At 42.9% G+C, this 22,804-nt stretch overlaps 1 protein-coding gene across 2 annotated transcripts in view; it reads left to right on the top strand.

Moving 5' to 3' along the window:
• The window catches only part of BANP (BTG3 associated nuclear protein), a 114,197-nt gene extending 92,198 nt beyond the window's left edge, over positions 1-21,999 (top strand). For both annotated transcript variants that reach the window (XM_054269551.1, XM_054269552.1), the window contains exons 12-13: positions 16,856-16,999; positions 21,543-21,999. In XM_054269551.1, the coding sequence (XP_054125526.1) occupies positions 16,856-16,999; positions 21,543-21,614 (216 nt within the window). In that variant the 3' untranslated portion in view covers positions 21,615-21,999. The remainder of the gene's footprint in view (positions 1-16,855; positions 17,000-21,542) is intronic.
• Positions 22,000-22,804: the final 805 nt, after the last annotated feature.

Below are 22,804 nucleotides of genomic sequence, written 5' to 3'. Positions count from 1 at the left end.
TAATTGGCCGAGCCAGTGAAATCCATATGGATGCATGTTATCCATAGAAAAAGGGGAGGATTGCAAATATTTCCCCTTTCTGACAAATGGAACCATTTGTTGCTCATTTTTCCCTACCTAAACAGAGCTCCCGAGGCTGGAGAGCCGTGAGGGAGAGGAGGGAATTTCTTGGCATGGAAGATCGGCTCTGCCTGGAGTTTTCCCCCTTTTTTTCCTATAAATCTCCTCGAAAAAAGGGGAAAAAAATCCACGAGATAAATCAAAAGAGAAACCCCTTTTATGCCTACAAGGGGTTTTGTTCATCAAGCTGTGGAGTGCATGCAAAAGTGCTGGATAAACCTTCCTGTGTTGGTTCCCGGAGGGATTTTGTGGAAAAAAAAGTGGGAAAACTGTGGAAAAATGATAGAAAATATTTTATAAATACAGATAATAGCAATTCTTACAGACCAAGTGCTGTGAGCAGAGCGAGGAGGATAAAAAATGAAGTTTAAACAGCAATAATTTAAATTAAACAAGGATTCCACAAGCAAAACTGATATTTTGGCTTTTAAAATGCAGATTTTTTTTTTTCTGTGGAATTAATTCCATTAATTCTAAAGGTAAAAATTTTGTACTTTTCAGGAACATGTTAGGATTAATTTAAATAACTATTGCTGTGTGCATGTGCTGGTTTGTCACATAATATTCTCAAATATACAGAATTTAAGAGCATCTGAAAGACAAGAACAACTTGTGGTTTGTGTTTATTTCCCTGTGGGTCAAATTTTTGGTGTCAAACCTGGATTTTGGGTTGATTTTTTTTTTTTTATTCATTACGGGTAAAAATTAAATAATCATAATTAGCAGATCAAAATTGATTTGCTTTCAGCTGAATGGAGAATTTGCATTTTATGGAACTTTTTAATAAGAGCAAAGAACATTTGAGGTGCAGTGTAAGGAGTAAAAATTCCAGTTTTAAAGCAGAAATATTTTTGCTCAGTGCTGCAGGATTTAAGATCCATAAATTTGCAGTTATTAAAGTGTATCCCATTAATTATATTTTTATTCCATTAATGATTTTTATTCCCTGAATATTTTTTTACTCCATAAATTATTTTTACTCTATTACTGATTTTAACTCCACCTTTTGCATTTTAACAAACCTCAAGGAAAATGTCTTGAGGAATTATCACAGATATTCCTTATTAGTGTGAGATCTTAATATTATAATTCCAGGGATGAATCAATTAATGAGGAATTAACTTGTTTAATTAAAGTTCCTTCCCAATCCAGTCCTTTGACTGTAAATCTGGATTTCTAGGGGGAATAATGATTATTTTCCCCAAAAATGGCCAAATTTGGATGCACTCAGATTCACAGGATCCTGCAAAAACAGAGGGGACAGGAAATGTTCCAGGACACAAAAACTCATCCTGGATAAAAGTCCCTGCAGTGGGGAACTAAGATAAGAAATCACAAATTCTGGATTTTTTGGTGCACATTTTTGGGTGTTTTCTCTGATTTTGAATGGATTTTCTTCTGGTTTTCCCAAGGAAGGAGTTACAGGAGGTTTCTGCTTTTGGGGATCCCATCTGATCCCACATTCCCTGAGGAACAGAGTGAGCTCTGAACGCTCTGCCTGTTTTTCCCCCTCTGTCAATTTGCAGGGAATGATCAGGAAAAAACTTTGCTTTGCTTTGCAGGGAATGATCAGGAAAAAGAATTCTGAATCCCCGAGCTGTCAGTTACAGGAAAATTTGGGATTTTCAGCTTTCCTTGGTTTGGAGCTCTCTGCTCCCAGGGCTGCTCCTCTTTTCCAGGCTCTGTTCAAATCCTTGGGATTCAAAAGGATCTTGATGTATTTGTGACAGTTTTTCCCTCAAAATCTTTGGGATGGATTTGATTTCACTGTTCCCTTTCAGCTGAACGAATTCTCCTTTGTTCTGGTGAAAATGAGCAGGAAACTTCTAATTGAATTTTAACTTCTCCATTTTAATTTTTTAATTTAATTGACACAACAAACAGATTTGGTTTTTGTGGTGGAAAATTTGGCATTTTACGATTTCTGTGTTTAATTTCCACGCTGAATAATCAGATTTTTATGTTCTTTGTACCCTTTTAATGGATGAGTTTTACTATTGATTTTTGATGTGCAAATTCCTTAAAGCTGAAGTGAGCTCGAACCTCCTCGAGAAAAACTTGTTCGTGATCAACCCAAGTCCAAAGATTTTGAAAAATATTTCATGGATTCTTGGCAGCTCTTCTGAAGTGGGAACCAAATGAGAGCAGGGATAGCCCCAGGTCAGCTCTGGGTGTCTTTTAATGAGTTTTGGGTTTAATCTCAATATCTCAACTCGAAACATTTGCTTCTTGAAAGCAGAATATTTAATACACTGAGCAGTTGCTGACAGCTGCATGGAAAAGAAAAAAAAAAAAGGAGAATTTGTTTCCAGCTAAAAAAGAAATGCTTCAAAATGTTTTTATTAAAAAAAAATTCTCCACGACAGCTATGGAATATCTTCATCCTCGGATTTTATTCGCTCTGTCACGGCCGGGATTTACAAACTCATGAAAAGGTTACAATCCCAATAAAGCCCCAAGGAACAGGGAATTAGGGAATTACAGAGTCTGTAAAACCGTGGCAGTGTTTAGTGAGGTGTGAGGTGAGGTTACAAAAAAGCAGGGAGTAAGGACAGGGAAACCCTTGGAGTTTAAGAGCAGGTGGCCAAAGGTCGGGGTTAAACTCTTCGGGGTTAAGCAAACTCGGCTTTGTTAGGTCTGGGTTAAACGGAGCCAGATCCCTCCTGACAGGGAAGTGCAAGGAATGCAGGGAATCAGAATTATCTGACAAATACTGGCCAAACCTGCTCCTGGTGCTGCTGGGGGTGTGTGAAACAAGTGCTTAACACTGAATTTCAATAGTGAAGATTCCCCTCTCAAAGTTATCTTCATTTTTGCCTGTAAGGAATTCCGGGAGTGGGATTCAGTCTCTTTCCTTTCCTTTGGAATATCTGCTCAAGGCTTTGAAATCATCTCTCGTTTTATTTGCTTTTCATTTGTCACTGTGATGTTTCCCCAGCTTCCCACAAAATTCTTCATTTCCACGGGATCGCTCTGGAAAACAAAACCCCCCCACCCTCATTTAGATTAATTCAAAATTCAGCGTTTTCCATCAAAAATCCAGGTGGATTCGTTACATAAGGGATCTTTCGTAACCTTTGAGCATTCCTTGAGCTCAGCTTCTCCCAGAGGGATCCTTCCCCAAGTCCTTGCTCGGCCTCGTGTCTCCACAAACACGCGGCTCATCCTGAGCCAGCTTCCCAAATCTTGGACATTTCCCGGGAACATTCCGTGTCTGGGCAGTTCCTCTTATTTACCTGCGATTGCAGGGATGGGAGCCATGGAATTACTCAACAATTAAGTCACTCATTAGGCAGATATCTCAAAATCCTGTCGCTTTTCAACAAATTTTGGGGTCGTTTTGCCGCCCCATAAATAAAAAAATAACGGCAGCGGTGGGAGATGAAGTCCCTGAAATATTCCTTGTTGGAAATTCTGGCTTTTGATAAAAACTGCCATTAGTGCTGGGAAGGGATTTGAAAACAGGACTTTCACAGTCTTAAAAAACCCCCTAAAATTGTTAATCTGATCTTTTTAGCACTTAAAGTCATAAGTGACCAACAGACACAATAATTTAGTAAAGAAATTCAGGAACCATTCCCTTTTGTTAGCACTGAGAGAGTAAAAACTTGGAGAAACGGAGGGAATTAACAGCTTATTACTCATTTTTCTTGCTGCTTTTGAGGTCTGTGAAAGATTTTATCAAATTAAACTTGAAAACAACATCACCCACCCTCCCCAAATATCCTAAATCAGCATTTTAACCCTGCCTTGGCTCTCCAGGGTGCCTGGCACTGCTCCCTTTGACTCCTTGGTGGCCAAAATCCACTTGTGCTCCGGCTCGGAGCGGGATCGGGGCCAGAAATGTTCAAAATGTGGAATAAGCGTGAGAAATGTTGGGCTGTGAAAGAAATAATTTCTTTATTTCCAGGGAATTTCACATGATTTGTACCCTCAGCATCACCCAGGCTCGAGGCTCCCTCACCCTTTGGCTTGGTAGGATTTTGTTTTCCTTGGATAAAATCCTTCCCCAGTTCCCAAGCAGCGAACAAACAGATTTAGACAGAATCCCTGCAATTGTTTGTTCTTTTCAGGCTCAAATCTCATTTCCAGCCGCAGGAAAAACAATAAAATGGATGTTTGCTTTCTTTTTTTTGCCCTTCTGGTGATAAATATGATTTATTTTGAATTTTCTCGGGATATCTCAGCTATTCCAGTGGAAGCTTTGGAAGGAGAATGTTGCTTTCCCTGCACTATTGGCTGCTGCTCAAGCGCTTTAAGTTTGTGCAGGAATAAAGATTTTAATTTTTAAATTAATTATTTTTCTTAATAATTTCCACGTAGAACTAAGTGCAATTCCTCAAATTTTTAATTATTGTAATTCTTTTAATTGTTACTCACCACAGAACTTTCCCCTCTCTGTTTTAAGCCTTAATAACTCCAGCACACGAAATATAAACTGGAATTCTCCCTCCTGCAGAATTATCTGACACGAATCTTTCCTGCACATCACATCTGTGGATTTTCTCAGCTGTTTATCAGGACAGAAATCCCATTCCCTGGGTAAAATCCCTGGATTTACCTTGCCATGGAATAGGAGGTTTTTGTGCCGGGGTTGTGGAACGGCAGCGCTTGGCAGTGCAGTCTCCAAGGTTTATTTTTCCTGGAGAGCTCCGTATTCCGCTGGAATTTTTATCCTGAAAATTGCCTTCAAACTTTTCATTTTCTCCCTTAATCCCTTCTGGGGAGTCTCTGTCCCTGCTCTCATCCTCACTCCTGCATTCCTCAGGGAAGTTTCAATCCGTGTGAGCACCGGGCTCCGCTCTTCCCACGTGTTGTGTGGAAACATTCCCAGATTTCTCCCTGTGCCCTGAGTAGAATTATTAGGGATTTATCCTCGTTAAGTATTTCCACGTGCACCTTCCTCCCCTTCAGGCTTTTGTTTGCAGCATCCAAATAATTCCAAACTTCCCTTGTTGGTAAAAAACATCCAGAAATTCCAGATGGGCTTTTCCAAGGTCAAATTGATTTTTTATAATTTAATCCTTGCACTTTTTGGTTTGAAGAACGAATGTTTATTAGTAATAATAAGTTCATTAATTTATTGTGTTGCTAATTATTGGTGCAAAGCTCAGGTGGAATTTACTCCTGATTTACTCCTTCCCATCGGAAGTCAGTTAGGGTCAGTTACATAGGGTTAGTTACAGAAGGAGCAAAGAGACCCCTCTGTTTCTCTCTCCTGGTTTCTTATTAATTAAAATTCCCATAAAATCCATACAATAACATTATATTGTATAATATAGATGGTATATTAAATTATATATTATAATTTCTTACAGAAAAAATTAATATCTTCCTATATATAACATTGTTATCTATTATTTCTATAGGAAATAAATATTATTCTATCAGGTATATGGTACAATAAATTATATTATTATTTTAATTATATTAAATTAATAATTCATAATTATATTATGAATTATTAAGGTACTATATATTAGTATATATATTATAGTATATATTATCTATATTATATATTATAATATATATAATATTATATAATATATATAATATTGTATAATATATTGTATAATATATACTATAATAAATATATAATAGTAAATATATTATATATATTATGTATATACTATATAAAATAAAAATTTAAAAATAAAATAAAAATAAAATTATATATCATATATACCAATAGAATAATAATATTATTGTATTATATAATAATATCTATAATACAATAACCATTTTTCTGTGGCCCAACACTCCAGAAATCCCTTCAGGAATGTCAGCAGCAGCAGCTTTTCCATGGAGTGGGATCTGGAATGTTTGAAGCATGAATCCATCCCCAGGGAGCTCTCAAAGGGGCTCTTTGTAACTGAAGTGGGGATGGCTGGGGGGACTCTGGGAACGTCCCCAGGTCTGGGGTGGCAGCACATTTCTCCAGGGGCAGAAATGGAAAATGCTGCACGGAGAGGGGAAATGTCACAAGTTGTCAGAGGTTCAGATGAAATCATTGCCATTGTGAGAGGCACTGAGGTCACCCCGAGGAGGCTGAGCTTTCCCTGGAGTTGCCCCCTGACATTTGGGATGTGGTAATGCAGAATCTGGGGGTGGGTCAGTGGGATTTGCTGCTGCTGAGCGGGAATCCCAGCAGGGAAACCAGGGAAAAGCACGGGGGGACACCGGGAATGGGATTGTTCTGGAGGGGCAAACCAAACTCCATTCCCTGGGATCAGATCAGCTCCTCAGGATTATCTGAGAGAAGGAAAAGGCTCAGTGATCCCATAAATACAGATTTGGGATTGCAGGTGGGGCAGGAGCAGCCCTGGGCACTGCAGGGTTTGTTCCCATCAGATCAGTGGATTTGGGGGATCTGCAGGAGCTCCAGCTCTGCTCCATTCCTGGACACCCAGCACTGGAATTAACCCCTGATCAGTCACATCCAGGGTGAAAAATAGCCAGAAATTTTAATTTGCATGGATTTGGAATATGAAATTTCTCTCAGAGACTCCCAAACCTTTCAAAAGTTCCTCTGTTCTCTCTTTGTCTGCTCCTTTCTGGGTGCCACCATTTGAACTTTAAAATCTCATTTTAAATCTAATTATCAACTCCTATTGCTCTTCTTATAACACTGCCCAACCATACTCTGGCATGCCCAGTGCTTCAATATTTATTTCCACTTTTAGGATGGATAATTCCTAAAGATTTTTAATCTGACCACACATAAAAAGGAGAAAAAAATATTGAAATTGATCTTTTTCAGTGCTGTTTCATGCCTTATCTCCTCTGTGGTTTATTTACTGTACAGTGGCTTTCTTTGTGCTTTGTGTGCTCCAATTCCTAAGCGATATATTCAGGAAAAAGCTCCAAGTAGGTAAATAAAAGGATCAGAGGGAATTTTTGGTCAGCTGCAAATCTCCTTGGAGAGTCTTTTATCCCTTTCTTTCCTGTGCTTTTATCTCCTTGTTATGACAAAAGCTTAAATAGCACTTATTGCCTCCTTCTCCTTAAATCCCATTTCTCCTTTCTCCTTAAAAAGTGTGAACCTTGGATTTAAGGGGGGTTGGGGAGTGATTTTTGAGGGATAAAGTTTGGAGTTGTTGGGAATGTTCCATCCTGGCAGGATCCAGCCCCAGAGGAAAATGTTGGTACCAGGAGGAGAACAGGCTGCAAAAACACCTCGTGTTCAGCCAGAAATTGTGAATATATGGGGAAATGGTCCCAGAATTTCATTAGGAACTGGGAATTCCATAGAGAAATATTCCCAGAATTTCCTTAGGAGCTGGGAATTCCATAGGGAAATATTCCAGAATTTCTTTAGGAGCTGGGAATTCCATAGGGAAATATTCCCAGACTTTCCTTAGGAGCTGGGAATTCAGCAAGGAAATATTCCCAGGATTTCCTTAGGAACTGGGAATTCAGTGAGGAAATATTCCCAGAATTTCCTTAGGAACTGGGAATTCTCTAGGGAAATATCCCCAGAATTTCCTTAGGATCTGTGAATTTTATAGGGAAATATTCCAGAATTTCCATAGGAGCTGGGAATTCCATAGGGAAATATTCCCAGAATTTCCATAGGAGCTGGTAATTCATTAGGGAAATATTGTCAGAATTTCCTTAGGAGCTGGGAATTCAGCAAGGAAATATTCCCAGGATTTCCTTAGGAACTGGGAATTCAGTGAGGAAATATTCCCAGAATTTCCATAGGAGCTGGGAATTCCATAGTGAAATATTCCCAGAATTTAGGAGCTCTTTAGGAGCTGGGAATTCGGGGTGCTGGTGCTGCCAGCTGGAGGAATTCAGCATGAGGGGCCTCAGTGGCACCAGGGTCATTCTGGGTCTCTCCATGAGCTGCTTTTGCACAACTTCCACACTTTTTGAAGGATTTTTAAGGAAAACAACCCCAGCATGTTCTGTGTTAGATATGAAAAACTGCTTTTTATGAGCCCGAGCTCGATGGAATCTCACATGAACGGGATTTGGCATTTTGCACTCCCAGGGAGAGTCTGGATCCATGTGAGGGCTGGAAATTGTCTCGTTTGTATCAGCCCCAGACTCCAGCAAGGCCAAATGTGGGTGGGTTTTGATTTTTCCTCCAGTGCTGAACCCATTTTCAGCCCTTCCTCATCTCCACAAACAGCCAGACGCAGCCAGGCTCAGACTGGAGGATGTGTGAAGAAAAATCTGCTCATCCAAATCAAAATAATTCATCCCTTAATGGGCTGGGAGGAGGAAGAACTTTCCCTGACACTCTCTAAACTCCTTCCCCATCCCACAAATCCCTGTCAGCCACAGCTTGTGCTCCTTCTCTCTGCACAGCTTTTGGGATAACCTTATCAGGTTATCACTTTTATTGCTGCCCGACTCCTGATGGATGTTTGGGCCACCAAAGCTGCCAAAAAATGATGGTTTGTATAGAATTAATCCATTTATTCAGCTCTCTGTGTCCAGCATTTCCCTCTCTACTCCAATAGCTGGAGTGTCCTAAGAATTAAACAATTTCTTACCAGACTTTCCATGGATTAGAGGAAAGTTTGGAGCTGTAGAGGGAGAAGATTCCCAGCAACCCAGGGAACATTCTGTGTTTGCTGCTTGGAGAAAAGCACATTTTTGCTTTCAAAACGGAAGGGTTGATTGTAAAAATAAGGCACTTTAACCTTCTAAAAGTGGATTGTAGACATCTCTGGTGAGCTTTAGTTCCACTCGTGTGGCCACACACACACTGGGCTTGTTTTGGGGTGGATTTTCCCCCTTTTCCCTCCCTTGAGACCAAATTTCAGTGGGCAGAACACGAGTGAAGCTGAACTGGCTGCACACAACTATTCCTGAGCACAAATATGTGCTCCCAGCCTTTATTTGAGGTTCTCTCCTCGTTTTACATTATCCCAGCTGGGTATTAAAGTGAGCTCCAGAACTGGCAATGGCTTGGGGAAAAGCAGATGTGGACTCAGAGCAAACAACACTTCTGGGTCCAGAGCTCTCCTTGATGTCTGCTTCAAACTCACACTGCAGGGAAAAAAAATAAAATCAAATGGAGAGGCCTTCCAAAACGCCTTTTCAAACATGCAAATGACGCTGGGAAAGTTTAACATGTATGCAAATGTAATCTGGGGAGGGGAATTAAAGACCTTTGGCTGGCCTGGAGGCTCAGCTGGTAGCAAAATAGAAATTTCGTGCTGGATGGGAGAGCGAGGTTCAAGCACAGGCCAGGGATGGCTGGGAGCTCCACGTAGGTGAAACTTGGAGCTTTACAGCAAAGGCAGGGGTTCAGAGATGTTCTGGTTCCTGTGGTTGCATCCCCTGGATGTGGCTGGAGAGGAGAATGAGCACAAAGGGTGAACAGAGGGGTGAGGAGAGCACAGAATCCTCGGGCAGCCCCGGCAAGGGTAAAACTGCCCTGACAACTCACATATGGTTGGAGTTTAATCCACGGGGGAGAACAGGCACTCCACGCCTGTGCCAATTGTTTTCCACCCCCAAAGCAAAGAGATTTTAATGATTTATGGCAGAGCAGGGTGGATGTGTTACCTAATGGCTTTAGAATGACTCGGTGCAGTTTTCGGAGCGATGCAGGAAGTGCAGTGGATAAACAAATCCCTTTTTGTTCCTCTTTGTTCATGTTTGAAACAGAGCTTTGGTTCTCTGCTAAAATCCGAATTTCTCTGGGACTGCTTTCCATGCAAGCAGAAAAAAATTTAAATTTTAAAAATCCCTTCCAGAACAAGGATTTTATTTGCGGGCTCAATGTGGAATGTAATTGGCAAATCTCATTTTTGAAGGATTTGTACAATTCTTACATGTTAGGCTACTGGCTTCAACTTGAGACAAGTCCATAAAGGAGGAAATTAATTCAAGGAATCACAAATTCATTTGCAAAACTGGGAAAGCATCATGGGCAGTCCCAGAACTTGTAGTACATGACTTAAACAAACTGACACTCTCTGAGGAGTCATTTCTATTTTATGGCTGGAAATTACAAAAAGAACATTTGCATCATTGCAAATGCCTGGTGTGAGAGAAGCACCAATTCCCAAGCTTTTGTCCAGGGGATTGGAAACATTTGTCCACTTAGTGCCTTGGCAAAAGGGAAGCACCTGTGGAATTCCAGCAGAAATGCTGTGGCCTCAGGTGGAGAACACAGAGATAATTCATGGCTTATCTGTGAGCCCTGCTGGGAATCTGAGAGTGCTGATTTGTGCTGATTCTGATCTTATTCAATCCATCAAAACCCAGTATTTTAAAAACTACAGCGGCTCTGTGGAACAACATCCACCTCCATGGAGGAAATCCATCAGCTCTCCTAATTGCTTTTCTTCAGGCAAAGGCTTTGGACATCAGAGATGATTTTCTGGGGTGGGAGATGATGGATCACTTTTAATATCCAGCCCATCTGCTCCGAGTTCTGGTCACTGCCAGAGCCACACTCACCTTGCCCAGTGCCAGTAATAGAAATAAAATAGATAAAACTTCTGTTCCTCTGGACTCCTTGGACATGAACTTTCCTAGCAGATAAAAGCCAGGATTGGAGCTGGAGTTGGGTGTTTTAATTCCTTTCCTACAAGTATCTGTAGCTTTTGTAGGAGTGTTTGGAGAAGTGCAGGTGTTCTCTCATATGGTTTTCATTCCAAACCCCATATGGTTGTTCTTAGCTGAAATTCTGGGATTCATATTCCCCCTCCACATGGAAATACCCCCTATAACACAGAGAACTCCTCGTGTTCAGTAGAGCTGTGTCACTCCTGTCACGAGATTTGGGTGGGAAAGGAAAACCAAAGACAACAGACAGCTCCAGGCTCTGCATTCCTCCCTGTGCAGGAAATCAGGGAGCATCTTCCCAAAGGAGTGGGGCTGAACAAACCCTGAGGGCCCGAGTCTGCTCTTTAACTTGGGTTAAATTTCCCCTTTTCCTTGTCCTTGGGAATTTTTTCCCATGAATTATATCCAGAACAGGTTTTTTTGGTGCAAGTTTCTGTTAGAAACTCATTATTGTAATTCAGGTAATTCTCCAGAGCACTCTTTGCTCCTTTAAGTGCTCTTTAATTGACAAGCACTGCCTTAGAACTTTCTCCAGCTCCTGATTTATAGCTCAGGCTCCTCACTCTGGTTTTTCCCCCCATCCTCCTCCTGCTTTTCCTTTGAAGCCACCACGAACTTCTGATCCTGATGGATGGAACTCCAGCTGGTGACATCATTCCAGAATTCAAGTGGAGGAGGGAGAAGATTCATTTCCTTAGGCCTTTTCCTGAGCTGTGCAATCCTAGAAGTTCTCTGTGTCTCTGTTCTTGTTTTCCCATCCATATTTCTCCTGGTTAATGGGATCCTGTCGGGGACAGCAGGAGCAGTGTTTGTTACTCTGGCAACAAGAGCCAAACTTTCAGATGTTATTTTGCTTCTATTAAAAAAAAAAAAAACCCACTGCCAGTTATGATGTAAACATTTGCAGCTCCCCCTAAATCTCTTTTCTTTCTGGAATTGGAGTGCAATGACCCTTCTGAGGGCAGAGTGAGGGATTGGAGCAGACATCTCCCAGCTGTGTGGGATTTGGGGAGATCCTCAGCGATCTGCTCAGACTCTTTTTAAGTGGCATATTTACTGCCAGCCTCATTGGAGGGGATGGAGCTTCTCAGCAGCACTGAGAGGCCAAATCCTCCTCTGAATTTATTTAGGAAAAGATTGGATGCTCCTCCTGCTGCAATTGCCTGAAACCTTCAGCAGAATGTCGTGGGAAGTGCTGAAAATACCCCAGCATTTCTCCTGACCTTTTGTTTCCAGCAGAACTAAACCCACCAGGAACTGGAGACAAGGGTGCCATTTCAAGCCAGGTTTGTGTTTTTCAGACAAGCAGGGATTTGCCACATTTGGATGGAAAGGAAACCATTCCTTGAGGAAGGAGGGATCCTCTCCCTCCTGGCTGGGTCGTGGCACTCACAGATCTCCCACCAGGCAGATTCTGTGTGAGTGGCCCTCAGCTATTCCTTGGAATGACCTCTCCTCTCCCAGGGCTGGGCGCTTGCAGGAGTCTGCATCACCCATCTTTGACTCCTTCCTTGAGCTCTTGCACTCAGCAGCTCCAGTTCAGGAAGATTTCCTTGACTGATTTTCTGGAGTATTTTTCTCTGGATTATCCAGCCATTACTCAGTTGTACATTGAATAAAACCCAACAATAACATTCTTCTGGAAAAAAAAAATTAAGCCAAAGGCTCTTTAGTATTGCTCAGAACAGTGAATTATCCTAGACATCTGGAATTGCCCATTCCTAAAAACTCTTCCTTTAGGAGGCAGTTCCATGGGTTTTGCTGTGCTTGCTGCTGGCACTGAACCATTTATGCACAACCTCTTGCAATTGTGCAGATTTGGGGACTCCTGAGGGACCTTAAAGCTTACCCAGATCCACCCCTGCCATGGGGACACCTTCCACTGTCCCAGGCTGCTCCAAGCCCTGTCCAGGGAACACTTCCAGGGATGGGGAAGCCAGAAATTCTCCTGGAATTCCATTGCAGCACCTCCCCAGCCTCACAGGGAGGAATTCCTTCCCAATGTCCCATCCATCCCTGCCCTCTGGCACTGGGAGCCATTCCCCGTGTCCTGTCCCTCCATCCCTTGCCCAAAGTCTCTCCCCATCTTTCTTGGGGCCCCTTCAGGCACTGCAAGGTCACAGTTTGGTCTGAACCCTGAACAATCCCAGTTCTGCCAGGCTTTCCCTGTAGGAGAGGTGTTCCATCCCCCTGAAGTGCAGGTGGGTTTTGGGAAGAGCCCTCAGGTAACTCCAGAGCCATCCCGAGGAGCTTCCCTTGGAGCACAATTCCCTGGGAGCATCTCAGAGCAGGAGATGAGTCAGAGGAACCATCCAGATTTCCTTTCTTCCCAATATCCCCTCGAATTTGATACAGGGAATGAGATGAGGTAACTCCTGTTTCCATAACCAGTCATTTCTACTGAAATTCCATCTGCGCTCAAACTGCCAATTAATTATAATTATAATTAACCTGTGCATGTGTGCTGGTTTCAAGTGGATTTTCAGTGAAAATCTGTGTTTGGATTTGATGCATTTGACATCATTGTTCAGGGCCTGAACCATCCCTGCCAGAAATCAAAGCAAAGCCACACTTTGCCATCGCTCCTCTCATTCCTCCTGACCATGGCAGGCAGGAAAAGGGACATTTTGGGGACATTCAGGTGGCTGCAGGTTGTGTTCCTGCATTTCTCCAGGACAGGAAGGGAATCCTGACCATGGCAGGCAGGAAAAGGGACATTTTGGGGACATTCAGGTGGCTGCAGTTGTGTTCCTGCATTTCTCCAGGACAGGAAGGGAATCCCAAAGCTGGGATGGTTTATTCTTACACAATTAAAAAATGCCCCTGCTACAAACACACTCTGGGATTCTCCTTTTGGTTTCTCCCCACTCTGTGGAGCTGAAATCCGTTTCCTTTTCCATGCCTGGGATTTTGGGGGATTTCCAGGAGGTGCTCCCTGTTCAATGGCTCTGCTGAGGGTTCCCTAATGAAGCTTTGACAGATTTAAGGTCACTTTTTGCAAGGTTCCACTCAGCACTCCCAGAAATGCACAGCAGGGACAGTTCCTCCAGTCTGAACTGCTTTGATTTGTGCTGAATTTATTTTCATATCGGCACATTTCATGTCAGAAAGAAATAACAAATTTAGGTGCAAGTTGTTGTTGGGGAAGGGAGGGTCTCCAAGGAAGCAGCTCATGAAATTCCCTCACTTTAAGAGCACTGGATGCTTTTTATTTTTTTATTTCCAGAGCAATTAATTGGGATATTAATGGCAATAAAGCACCTGAAAGCTCTTGCAGTGGGATTTTCTGCAAAGCCTTTATCCCACAGCCCTGCATTTCCTTCAGAGTGGAATTTTTGAGGATGTGAGCCACTAAATGAATGTTTTGCTGGCATTAAATGCAGGAGATGGTTTTAGTTTAAGGCTCCAAAAGTTTCAGACTGAAAAGAATCAGGGACAGGGAGTTATCTTCTTGAAGAGAACTCTTATCAGCAGAGCTTCTTATCATTTGGAGGAGATGTGTTTGTCATTTGAATGCGTTTGGCCATCAGTGTCCCAGGATTTTCAGCTTCCAGAAACATCCACTCCTTCTGGGATTCCAAACCTCACTTTGGTTTAAAGAAACATCCCCTTTTACTGCATTCCTGCTGTAGAAATGGGGAAAAAACATGGAAAAAAGGCACCAAAATCCTAATATATCTTATTTTTGAGATTTTTATAGGTTGGCAAACACATGTGCTTGCTCAGATTAATAAAAGAGCTCACAACAGTAGCAAGAATGGTTCAAAAATGGGATTTAGAAGGTTTTAAATGTGTTTTAGGAGGTTCAGAAATGGGGTTTAGAAGGTTCAAAATGGGGTTTAGCAGGTTCAAAGGATGTGATAGAAATTTAAACATATTTGAATAATTTTGGAAGAAGTTGAAAGAAAATTTCTTACATTTTGTTCTTTTTTGAAAATTTCCCTTTCATGCCTTGGTAGTTGGATGTTAAATGGGAATTATTTGTTATGGGATAAAATGGACTTGACGTGGAAAGAAAGAGAGCAGAGAAAGTAGCTGGTTTTCATTATTAATATTAATTTGATTGTGTTTTGTGTGGTAAATATCTCAGTGAAGAAGGGTCAGAATAGAGAAATTTGGGAGATCAGTTGTTTTCATGTCCCAAATCATCAAGACAGAGGGGAGAAAAAGGGGGAGAGGAGAGTGAAGAAGCTGAAGAGAAAGGCAGAGATTCAGGTCAGTGGGATGGCACAGGGGCAGAATCCCAGAATCCTGGAATGGTGGGGCTGGAGGGGACATTGGGGTCACCCCATCCCACCCCATGCCATGGACAGGGACACCTCCTCTCTCCCAGCTGCTCCAACCCAAACTCTTCCAGGACTCTGTGCTCATGGGGCTGTTCAGTCACTCTCAACCCTTCTGAATATTCCAGTTGAGAAATAAATGGGGAAAAAAAAGTCATTTGAAACCTGCAGGGGCTCAGTGGGACAAAGAGTGATCCTGCCAGCATGGGGTGCTTCCAAAACTAATACTGTGGGAGGAGAGAATTCTGCTTGTTCCTTCAGAGCAGACTGGGACATCCTTGAGCAGCTTGGTGCTGGTGCTGTCTCAGAACACCCAAGATCCCAATAAAATCCTGACAACACCCTGGAGGTCATTGCTGCAGGTCACCTCCTCTTCCTCCCACGCTCCCCAGGGAAATTCGGGTCCAGCTCCTTGTCCATGGCCACCCACCCTCAGATCAGCTGAGAAATCATCCTTTGGTCAGCAGAACCTTTGTGAACAATGTTATTTTTTGCTCTTTGTTCTCTACTTTTGGTTTGAAAGATTCCTTTTGTTCGTTGTGTTCGAATGTTTAGAAATCCCTCATTTGTGGCTCATAAAAGTTAAACCTGGATGTGGGGCTGGGTTTGAGAAATGCAAGGGGGACTTGCTATTTTTTTATATACATTTATTTTATTCTGATTTTTGTTTCAGGAAGGGAATTAAAATGAGTTTATCCCAAGCCCATTTTAAGTGCTTTGAGGTGGATCAGTTTTTCTGTGGGTTTGGAGTCTGTGAGGAACTTGTTGTCTTCTCCAGCCAGATGCAGATGAGATAAATATCAGCATTAATTAGGAATTCCTAAATCTACACCTTCCTATTGATAGGAATATAAACATTGCTGTAATGAATGCCTTGGCTGTGGGAAGGAATATCTTGGATTTGGGTGTTGCAGGAAAACCTTGCTCAGTGATTTCTGATGGTATCACACTCACAGCAGGATCTGTCACTCTGTCCCAATTAACTTGTCATAATTAACATAATTATCAATCCCACAAGACCAAATACATCGAGCATCCAGTATGGGAATCCATGTGCTCTATGTTTAGTGGGAAACCCTGCTGGGAGCGGCTGGGACTGAGGGACAACTTCTGTTGTGGTTCCTTTGGTGGGTTTTGGTGTTGGATCTGGATTTGTTTAGGTGGTTCATGGAGTATTCCTGGTTGGATTTGTTTGGGTGGTTCATGGGGTGTTCCTGGTTGGATTTCTCTGGATGGTTCACAGGGTATTCCTGGTCTGGGAGATGGTCTGTCTCAAATGTGAAGACACTTAACTACATTTTATATGGATTTCAGAGCTATGCACTAATGCTATAAAGGATTTGAAAAATACAAAAATCTTAAGGCATCAGCCCTGCTGGGCAGGGAGCTGGGACCAGTTGCTCTCTGTGCTCCTCCTGATGCCTTGAGAGGCTGCCTAGAACAGGGGCTAGACAGAATTAAAGGAATAAAATAGACATTTATTGAAAGGTCTTCAAAGGATACACTTTGGACACTACAAGAGCCCAGCCAGGGCTACACCCAAGATGGACCCAAGATGGACAGCGTGTCATGAGTTTCCACACTTTTATAAGTTTTGGTCCATTTCCATATTGGGGTTAATTGTCCAGTCACAGCTCCAGGTGATGCAGTCCCACCCTCCCAGTTTGCTCTCCTCCATTCCCTGTTGTTTGCACTTTTTGGGGCTGAAGCTGCAGTGGTGTCCTTGGTTCTGGGGCTGGAAAAGGATTGCTCTGTGTGACTGAGCTGTGAGGAGAACTGCTGACACTTGGTATGGAATTCAGAGCCATGTTCTAATGCAGTCCAGAATCTGAAAATACAAAAGCTAAAACTCAAACATCCCTGGCAGCCTGCCTTGGTGGCATTGCCAGCTCTCACCTGTCTCTCCTGCCCTCCCACAGGTGCTGCAGGGGGCTCAGCTCATCGCTGTGGCCTCGGCCGAGCCCGCGGCCGGCGGCGTGGATGGCTCCCCTCTGCAGGGCAGCGACATCCAGGTGCAGTACGTGCAGCTGACCCCCGTGACAGACCACGCTGCCTCCAGCCAAGTATGAGCCAGCCCTCCTTCTCCTTCTCCTTCTCCTTCTCCTTCTCCTTCTCCTTCTCCTTCTCCTTCTCCTTCTCCTTCTTCTCCTTCTTCTCCTTCTTCTCCTCCTTCTCCTCCTTCTCTTCCTTCTCCTTCTCCTTCTCCTTCTTCTCCTTCTCCTTCTCCTTCTCCTCCTTCTCCTCCTTCTCCTTCTCCTTCTTCTCCTTCTCCTTCTTCTCCTTCTCCTTCTCCTTCTCCTTCTCCTTCTCCTTCTCCTTCTCCTTCTTCTCCTTCTTCTCCTCCTTCTCCTCCTTCTCCTTCTCCTTCTCCTTCTCCTTCTCCTTCTCCTTCTCCTTCTTCTCCTTCTTCTCCTTCTTCTCCTCCTTCTCCTCCTTCTCTTCCTTCTCCTTCTCCTTCTCCTTCTTCTCCTTCTCCTTCTTCTCCTTCTCCTTCTCCTTCTCCTTCTCCTTCTCCTTCTCCTTCTCCTTCTCCTTCTCCTTCTCCTTCTTCTCCTTCTCCTTCTTCTCCTTCTTCTCCTTCTCCTCCTCCTTCTCCTTCTCCTTCTCCTTCTCCTTCTCCTTCTCCTTCTCCTTCTCCTTCTCCTTCTCCTCCTCCTCCTCCTCCTCCTTCTCCTTCTCCTTCTCCTCCTCCTCCTCCTCCTCCTTCTCCTTCTCCTTCTCCTCCTCCTTCTCCTTCTCCTCCTCCTTCTCCTTCTCCTCCTCCTTCTCCTCCTCCTTCTCCTCCTCCTTCTCCTCCTTCTCCTCCCCTTCTCCCCTTTCCCCTTTCCCCTTCCCCTTCTCCTCCTCCTCCTCCTCCTCCTTCCCCTTCCCATCTCCTCCCCACAGCTGTCAGATCTGTTGTATATCTATCCACAGCTACAAGCAGCTCATCATCCTCTTTCCAAACCATAAAACTCATCATTTATAATAAGAAACATCAATTTTTTTGAAGGTGGAAATGATCCTTGATTTCTCCTGCTTTGCTGTCCTTGCTCAGTGCCTCTGGAGAAGTTATTTTGGTCATTGGTGTGTCCCTGAAGGCTGAGAGCCTCACAAAGGACAGCACCAAAAATGTGGCTGCAATCAGCTGAAAAGTATTTTCAGACTGAGGTTTCCCTCAGAAAAGTCATTCCTGTTCTGACAGCAGTTTTCCAGTTGTTTTGATCAACAGCAAGTCCAGTTGGAAGTGAACACTTGATCCTCTCTGCTTGAGGAGGAATTATTGGGGTTTTTTTGGTCGTTTTTAATCAGTTTGAACAGCCGTGAAGCTGAGGCTAGAAAAAGTCTGTCATCAGCTTGAAGCTCTGGTGACAGCACCACAAAGCTGATTTAAACCAGTTGGAACACGTTTTTCTGAATTTGGTCACACGTGGTTGTGCAAATCCCACTCTGTGGGCTTCTCCAAGTGGTTGTGGAATTCTTTTTGCCTTGCCACTGCCCTTGTCAATATTTTATTTTTAACAGTGCTCTGGACACTGAGGGTGTTCTGCAAGAATTGTGCCTTGTTTTTTATGGATCCTCCATCACTGCTGCTCCTGTGGATTTAATAAATCCAAGAACAACTGTTGTATTTGTGGGGAGCCCTGATGAAGGAAGGAATGATGAATCTGACTCCATGCTCTCAGAAAGCTAATTTATTATTTTATGATACTATGTTATATTAAAGACTACTATACTAAACTGTACTAAAGAATACAGAAAGGATACTTGCAGAAGGCTAAAAAGATAATAATGAAAACTGGTGACTTTCCAGAGCTCTGACACAGCTTGGCCCTGATTGGCCAAAAAGTGAAAACAACTCACATGAAACCAATGGAACAATCATCTGTGGGTAAACAATCTCCTAACACATTCCAGAGGAGCAAAACACAGGAGAAGCAAATGAGATAAGAATTGTTTTCCTTTTTCTCCAAGGCTTCTCAGCTTCCCAGGACGGAAATCCTGGGCAAAGGGATTGTTCAGAGAATGTGAATGCCACAAACAACGGGGATACCCTGAGCTGGGAAGGACCCACAAGGACCATGACCCCAGATAAGAGCAGCAGGCAGTGAGAGCTGTCCCCACTCCAAGCCTGGAGAATTCCCACATTTCCCTCCTCAGGAAGGAATTCTGGAGCAGAGCTCCCAAGAGCAGCAGCCCCCAGGAGCTGCTCCCTCTGCAGGGACGCTTTGCACCGTGTTGGTTTTACACTGTGCTGAACCCCAGAGCTTTCCAGGGAAAGCAGGGCAGGAGTGGGACAGGAAAAGGGCAGGAAAGGAAAAGCAGACAAGCCCCAAAACAAGTCAGCCGTAAATATTTCCTCACTTTGCCCCAAGTGAAAACTGAGGATCTGCAAAGGAGTCGGAGAAACCAACTTGGTGTTTACACTGCTCTAAGTTTATCCATCGTTCAGGAGATTTTTCTGTGGATAAAAATATGGAATTTTCCTGTGGAGAAGGATCTCTCATCTGAGGTGAAAAGTCTTATCTGAGGGAAGGGAAAATCCACTGACACTTCCACCTCCCCTGCACTGCCACTTGCACCTGGTTCTTTGTCAAGGTGCTGAGAGGTTCCCAAGGATTTTGCAGCTCCTTATCAATCAAAGCTCATTAAAGTGGAATTTATTTTCCACCTGGGTTGGATTCTGTGCCAGTTCCCTCTTAGAAACAGCACAAATGTGGATTTATTTCATGTCTCACTACAAGGTACCAGTTTTCTGCCCTTTTTTTTCCTGAAATGAATTCCTGTTCTGAGTTCAGCTGGAACAGATCAAAATCCACTCCAATTTTGTATTTTCAGTGTATTCATGAATGATTTTTGCTTGACTTCTTTTCATGTTTTGACAGCAGTTTGCAAAGTCTAGAAATACAGAATATTTGGATTAAAATTCTATGCTCAGATGCAATGCTGGTGGTAAATTTTGTTAGATTTGGAAAAAACCCCACCATCATTCCAAATATAAATTCTTGTAATCCCTTCAGGTCTGAGGTTGGATCAATATTTGGTGTTGCTGTTGTGCTGATATTTGATAATTCTATTTACTCAATACACTTTTCCTCTAAATGGGAAAGAAAACTTCGAGGATTATTTAATGGTTTTTTGTGGTATCCAATTTAGCAATCTCATAGATTTATTCAACACCTTGGCATGAATTGATTGAACTTTTAAGCAAACACAAAATGCCCTTCAAATTAAACAGGGAAAAATTCCTATAGCCAAATGCAATCACTGGCAACAAGGCAGAGGGAAATAAATGAATTTAGGAGTAGCACTTTTGGATTTTGAACTTCTGGTGTTTTAATTTGAATAATAAATAAGCTGCAACTGTGTAATAAAACCTAAAATCTGGGAATTGTGGTGGATTTTCCCCCCTTGTGGATCTTTTAGAAGGTTCAAGGCTGGAGCACAAAGCAGGACCTCAAATGAGGCTTTTTTATCACCAAAATCCTGTCAGAGAGAGAATTCTGTGGCCAGGGTGCTGCACAGAGCATCCTTTAGAGGTGTTTATGAGGGAAAATCCAGCAAGGGCAGATCTCTGGAATGAGGGGGGCTTCAGAGAAGAAAAAATCCTGAAATCCTTGCCCTGGGCTTGGAATTCTGTCCGTGCTGTGATGGCTGCTGCCAGGGGAAGCTTTTTTGGGTGTGAGGGGCTCTGTGCAGGCCAGTGCAGCTGTTCTGGGCAGGTGCTTTCCTGGCTCACAGAAATTCGGATTTTCCCTCCCCTGTTGCTCCTGGTAGGCAGTGAGCTGGTTTGTAAAGAGATTTTTCCTTTGGAGGTTTCAGTCAGTTGTGCTCCCTTGTAATTCTTCCTGGTTTTCCTTGGGAAGTGAGGAGAGTCAGGCCTGCAGGAGGGATTTCCTGAGGAAAAGTTGGCTGTAGTCAAACTGGTCTCACTTCACCCTAACCAGGGAAAGGCTGCAGGGGGAAAATCGGCGTTTTTAGACCAAATCCTGCTCCAGCTGGGAAATTCCATGAACAAAGCCAACAGGTGATTTCACTGCCCTCACCCCCAGCAGCTCTGGAGAGGCTGCAGTGGGGAAAATCAGCATTTTTAGATCCCATTCTGCTCCAATTGAGAAATTCCAAGGACAAAACCAAGAGGTGATTTCACCCCCATCAGCTCTGGCACTGCAGAACTCCCTCTTCTCTTTTCCATGCTCATCCTTGATGCCCTTCCCAGCTCCCTGTTCCCAAAATCCCTCTGTTGGGATGAGCCTTCCACAGCTTCAGTTTGGTGCCAGACTCTGAATTTATTTCCTTTATTTGGAGCTGGTTCTTTTCCTGGGAAGAGAGAGGGAATAATTGCCTTGGTGCCACTCATGATTTTGTAGATGTTTATCATAATTGCATTATTTCAGCTTCCTCATTAGGCTTCATGGAGGCTCTTGATGTTATTTTTGGTGCCTTTGTGAGTGTGTTCCCATTCCCACTGTCTCAGAGCCCACATCCATGCGGATTTTGCTTTGGAATTTTTTCCACTGGAATTCACAAGAACTTTATATTTGTATAATAAGCTCTCATTCTCTTGGTTACACCAATAAAAATCACTTTTGGATTGATTTCCTGCTGTCCCATTCCCCTTTGCAGGGCACTGATTCCCTTCAATCAGCAATCCAGCCAGAAATGCAGATAGAACACGGAGCCATCCAAATCCAGTGAGAGGACTGAGGAATGTTGGGGAGCTGGCAGTGAACTCCAGCCAGAAATGGAGTGGGAAAAACCTCCCAGACCTCAGAACCTCCAGCCATGCCCTGCTCCCCCTCACCTGGGATAATTCCAGCTTCACTCAGAGCTGCATCACGGCACCAACCCAAGTCCTGGCCTTCAATAAAACCCCGTGGGCTGCACTTAAATCCACTCAGAGAGGACAGAACAAATCTTTCATGGGGAGAGGAAGAACTCTCCTGCATCCAAACTGTGAGACTCCATCCCCGTTGGTCCCTCCTGTGCAAATGGAATGTCTGCAGATGTTTGGGTATTGCTGCCCTGCAGTACCTGCTTTGCCACCTAGGGAAAGTTCCAGAGCTCAGATATTTTTCACTGTTGGAACAGTCTTTTTTTTTTTTTTTTTATTTGCTATGGTGTTTATAACAAAAAAAAAGGAAAATATTTAAAAAAAAGGAAAAATCCCAAATCCCTTGATGGCAAGTCTTGGCCTTTTGCTGGTGTTTTCTGTTCAGTGTCATGAAAACTGTATTTGCAGAAGACTAACACTTTTGTTTGTACTGTTGCTTAACTACTTTTCTAGGGGAAAATGCTTTAAAAATGCTGTAATTACGCATTTCTAATGAAAAATAAATGTGTATTTATGAATAGTGCAGCTCTAAGTTGCTCTGCCTTGGGAATGAGTCCGGGGTGGCTGGGCAGGAATGTCCTGGAGGAGCTGGGGATGGATCCACATTCAGCCTCTAAGGAAGAACCCAATCTCAGACATTTTATTTTCTAAATTCCCAATCCCAGACCCTTTTATTTTCTAAATTCCCAATCCCAGACCATTTTGTTATCTAAATTCCCAGTGCAAGAAAAATGGGGTAACTGAGTTTTTGAGTGTGTGAAATGTAATGAATTAATGAAATAATTTTAGATAATGTGAACAATTCTGAGCTCTCTCCCTTCCAGTTCCTCCTGCCTCCTTTGTCCAGCAATTCCCCAGAGTGGGATCCATCCATCTGAACCCAACATCCAACATCCAGGTGAAATCACCTTTAATTTAATACAAATTTTGACAAAGCACCATTGTCCTATTTGCTAATCCTGAGTGCAAAGGAAACCTGTTTGCTGTCACCTGATTATTTTAATGATGCATATTTTGGAAAATAAGGTTTGGAAAATAAGAGTTTGATAAATAG

The sequence above is a fragment of the Melozone crissalis genome, unplaced genomic scaffold (genome assembly GCF_028551555.1).
Source record: "Melozone crissalis strain CALT ecotype California unplaced genomic scaffold, PUWL_Pcris_2 ptg000007l_1, whole genome shotgun sequence".
Classification (NCBI taxonomy): Eukaryota; Metazoa; Chordata; class Aves; order Passeriformes; family Passerellidae; genus Melozone; species Melozone crissalis.
Note: the sequence above shows the minus strand (reverse complement) of the source record. Positions and strands in the feature narration are given on the sequence as shown.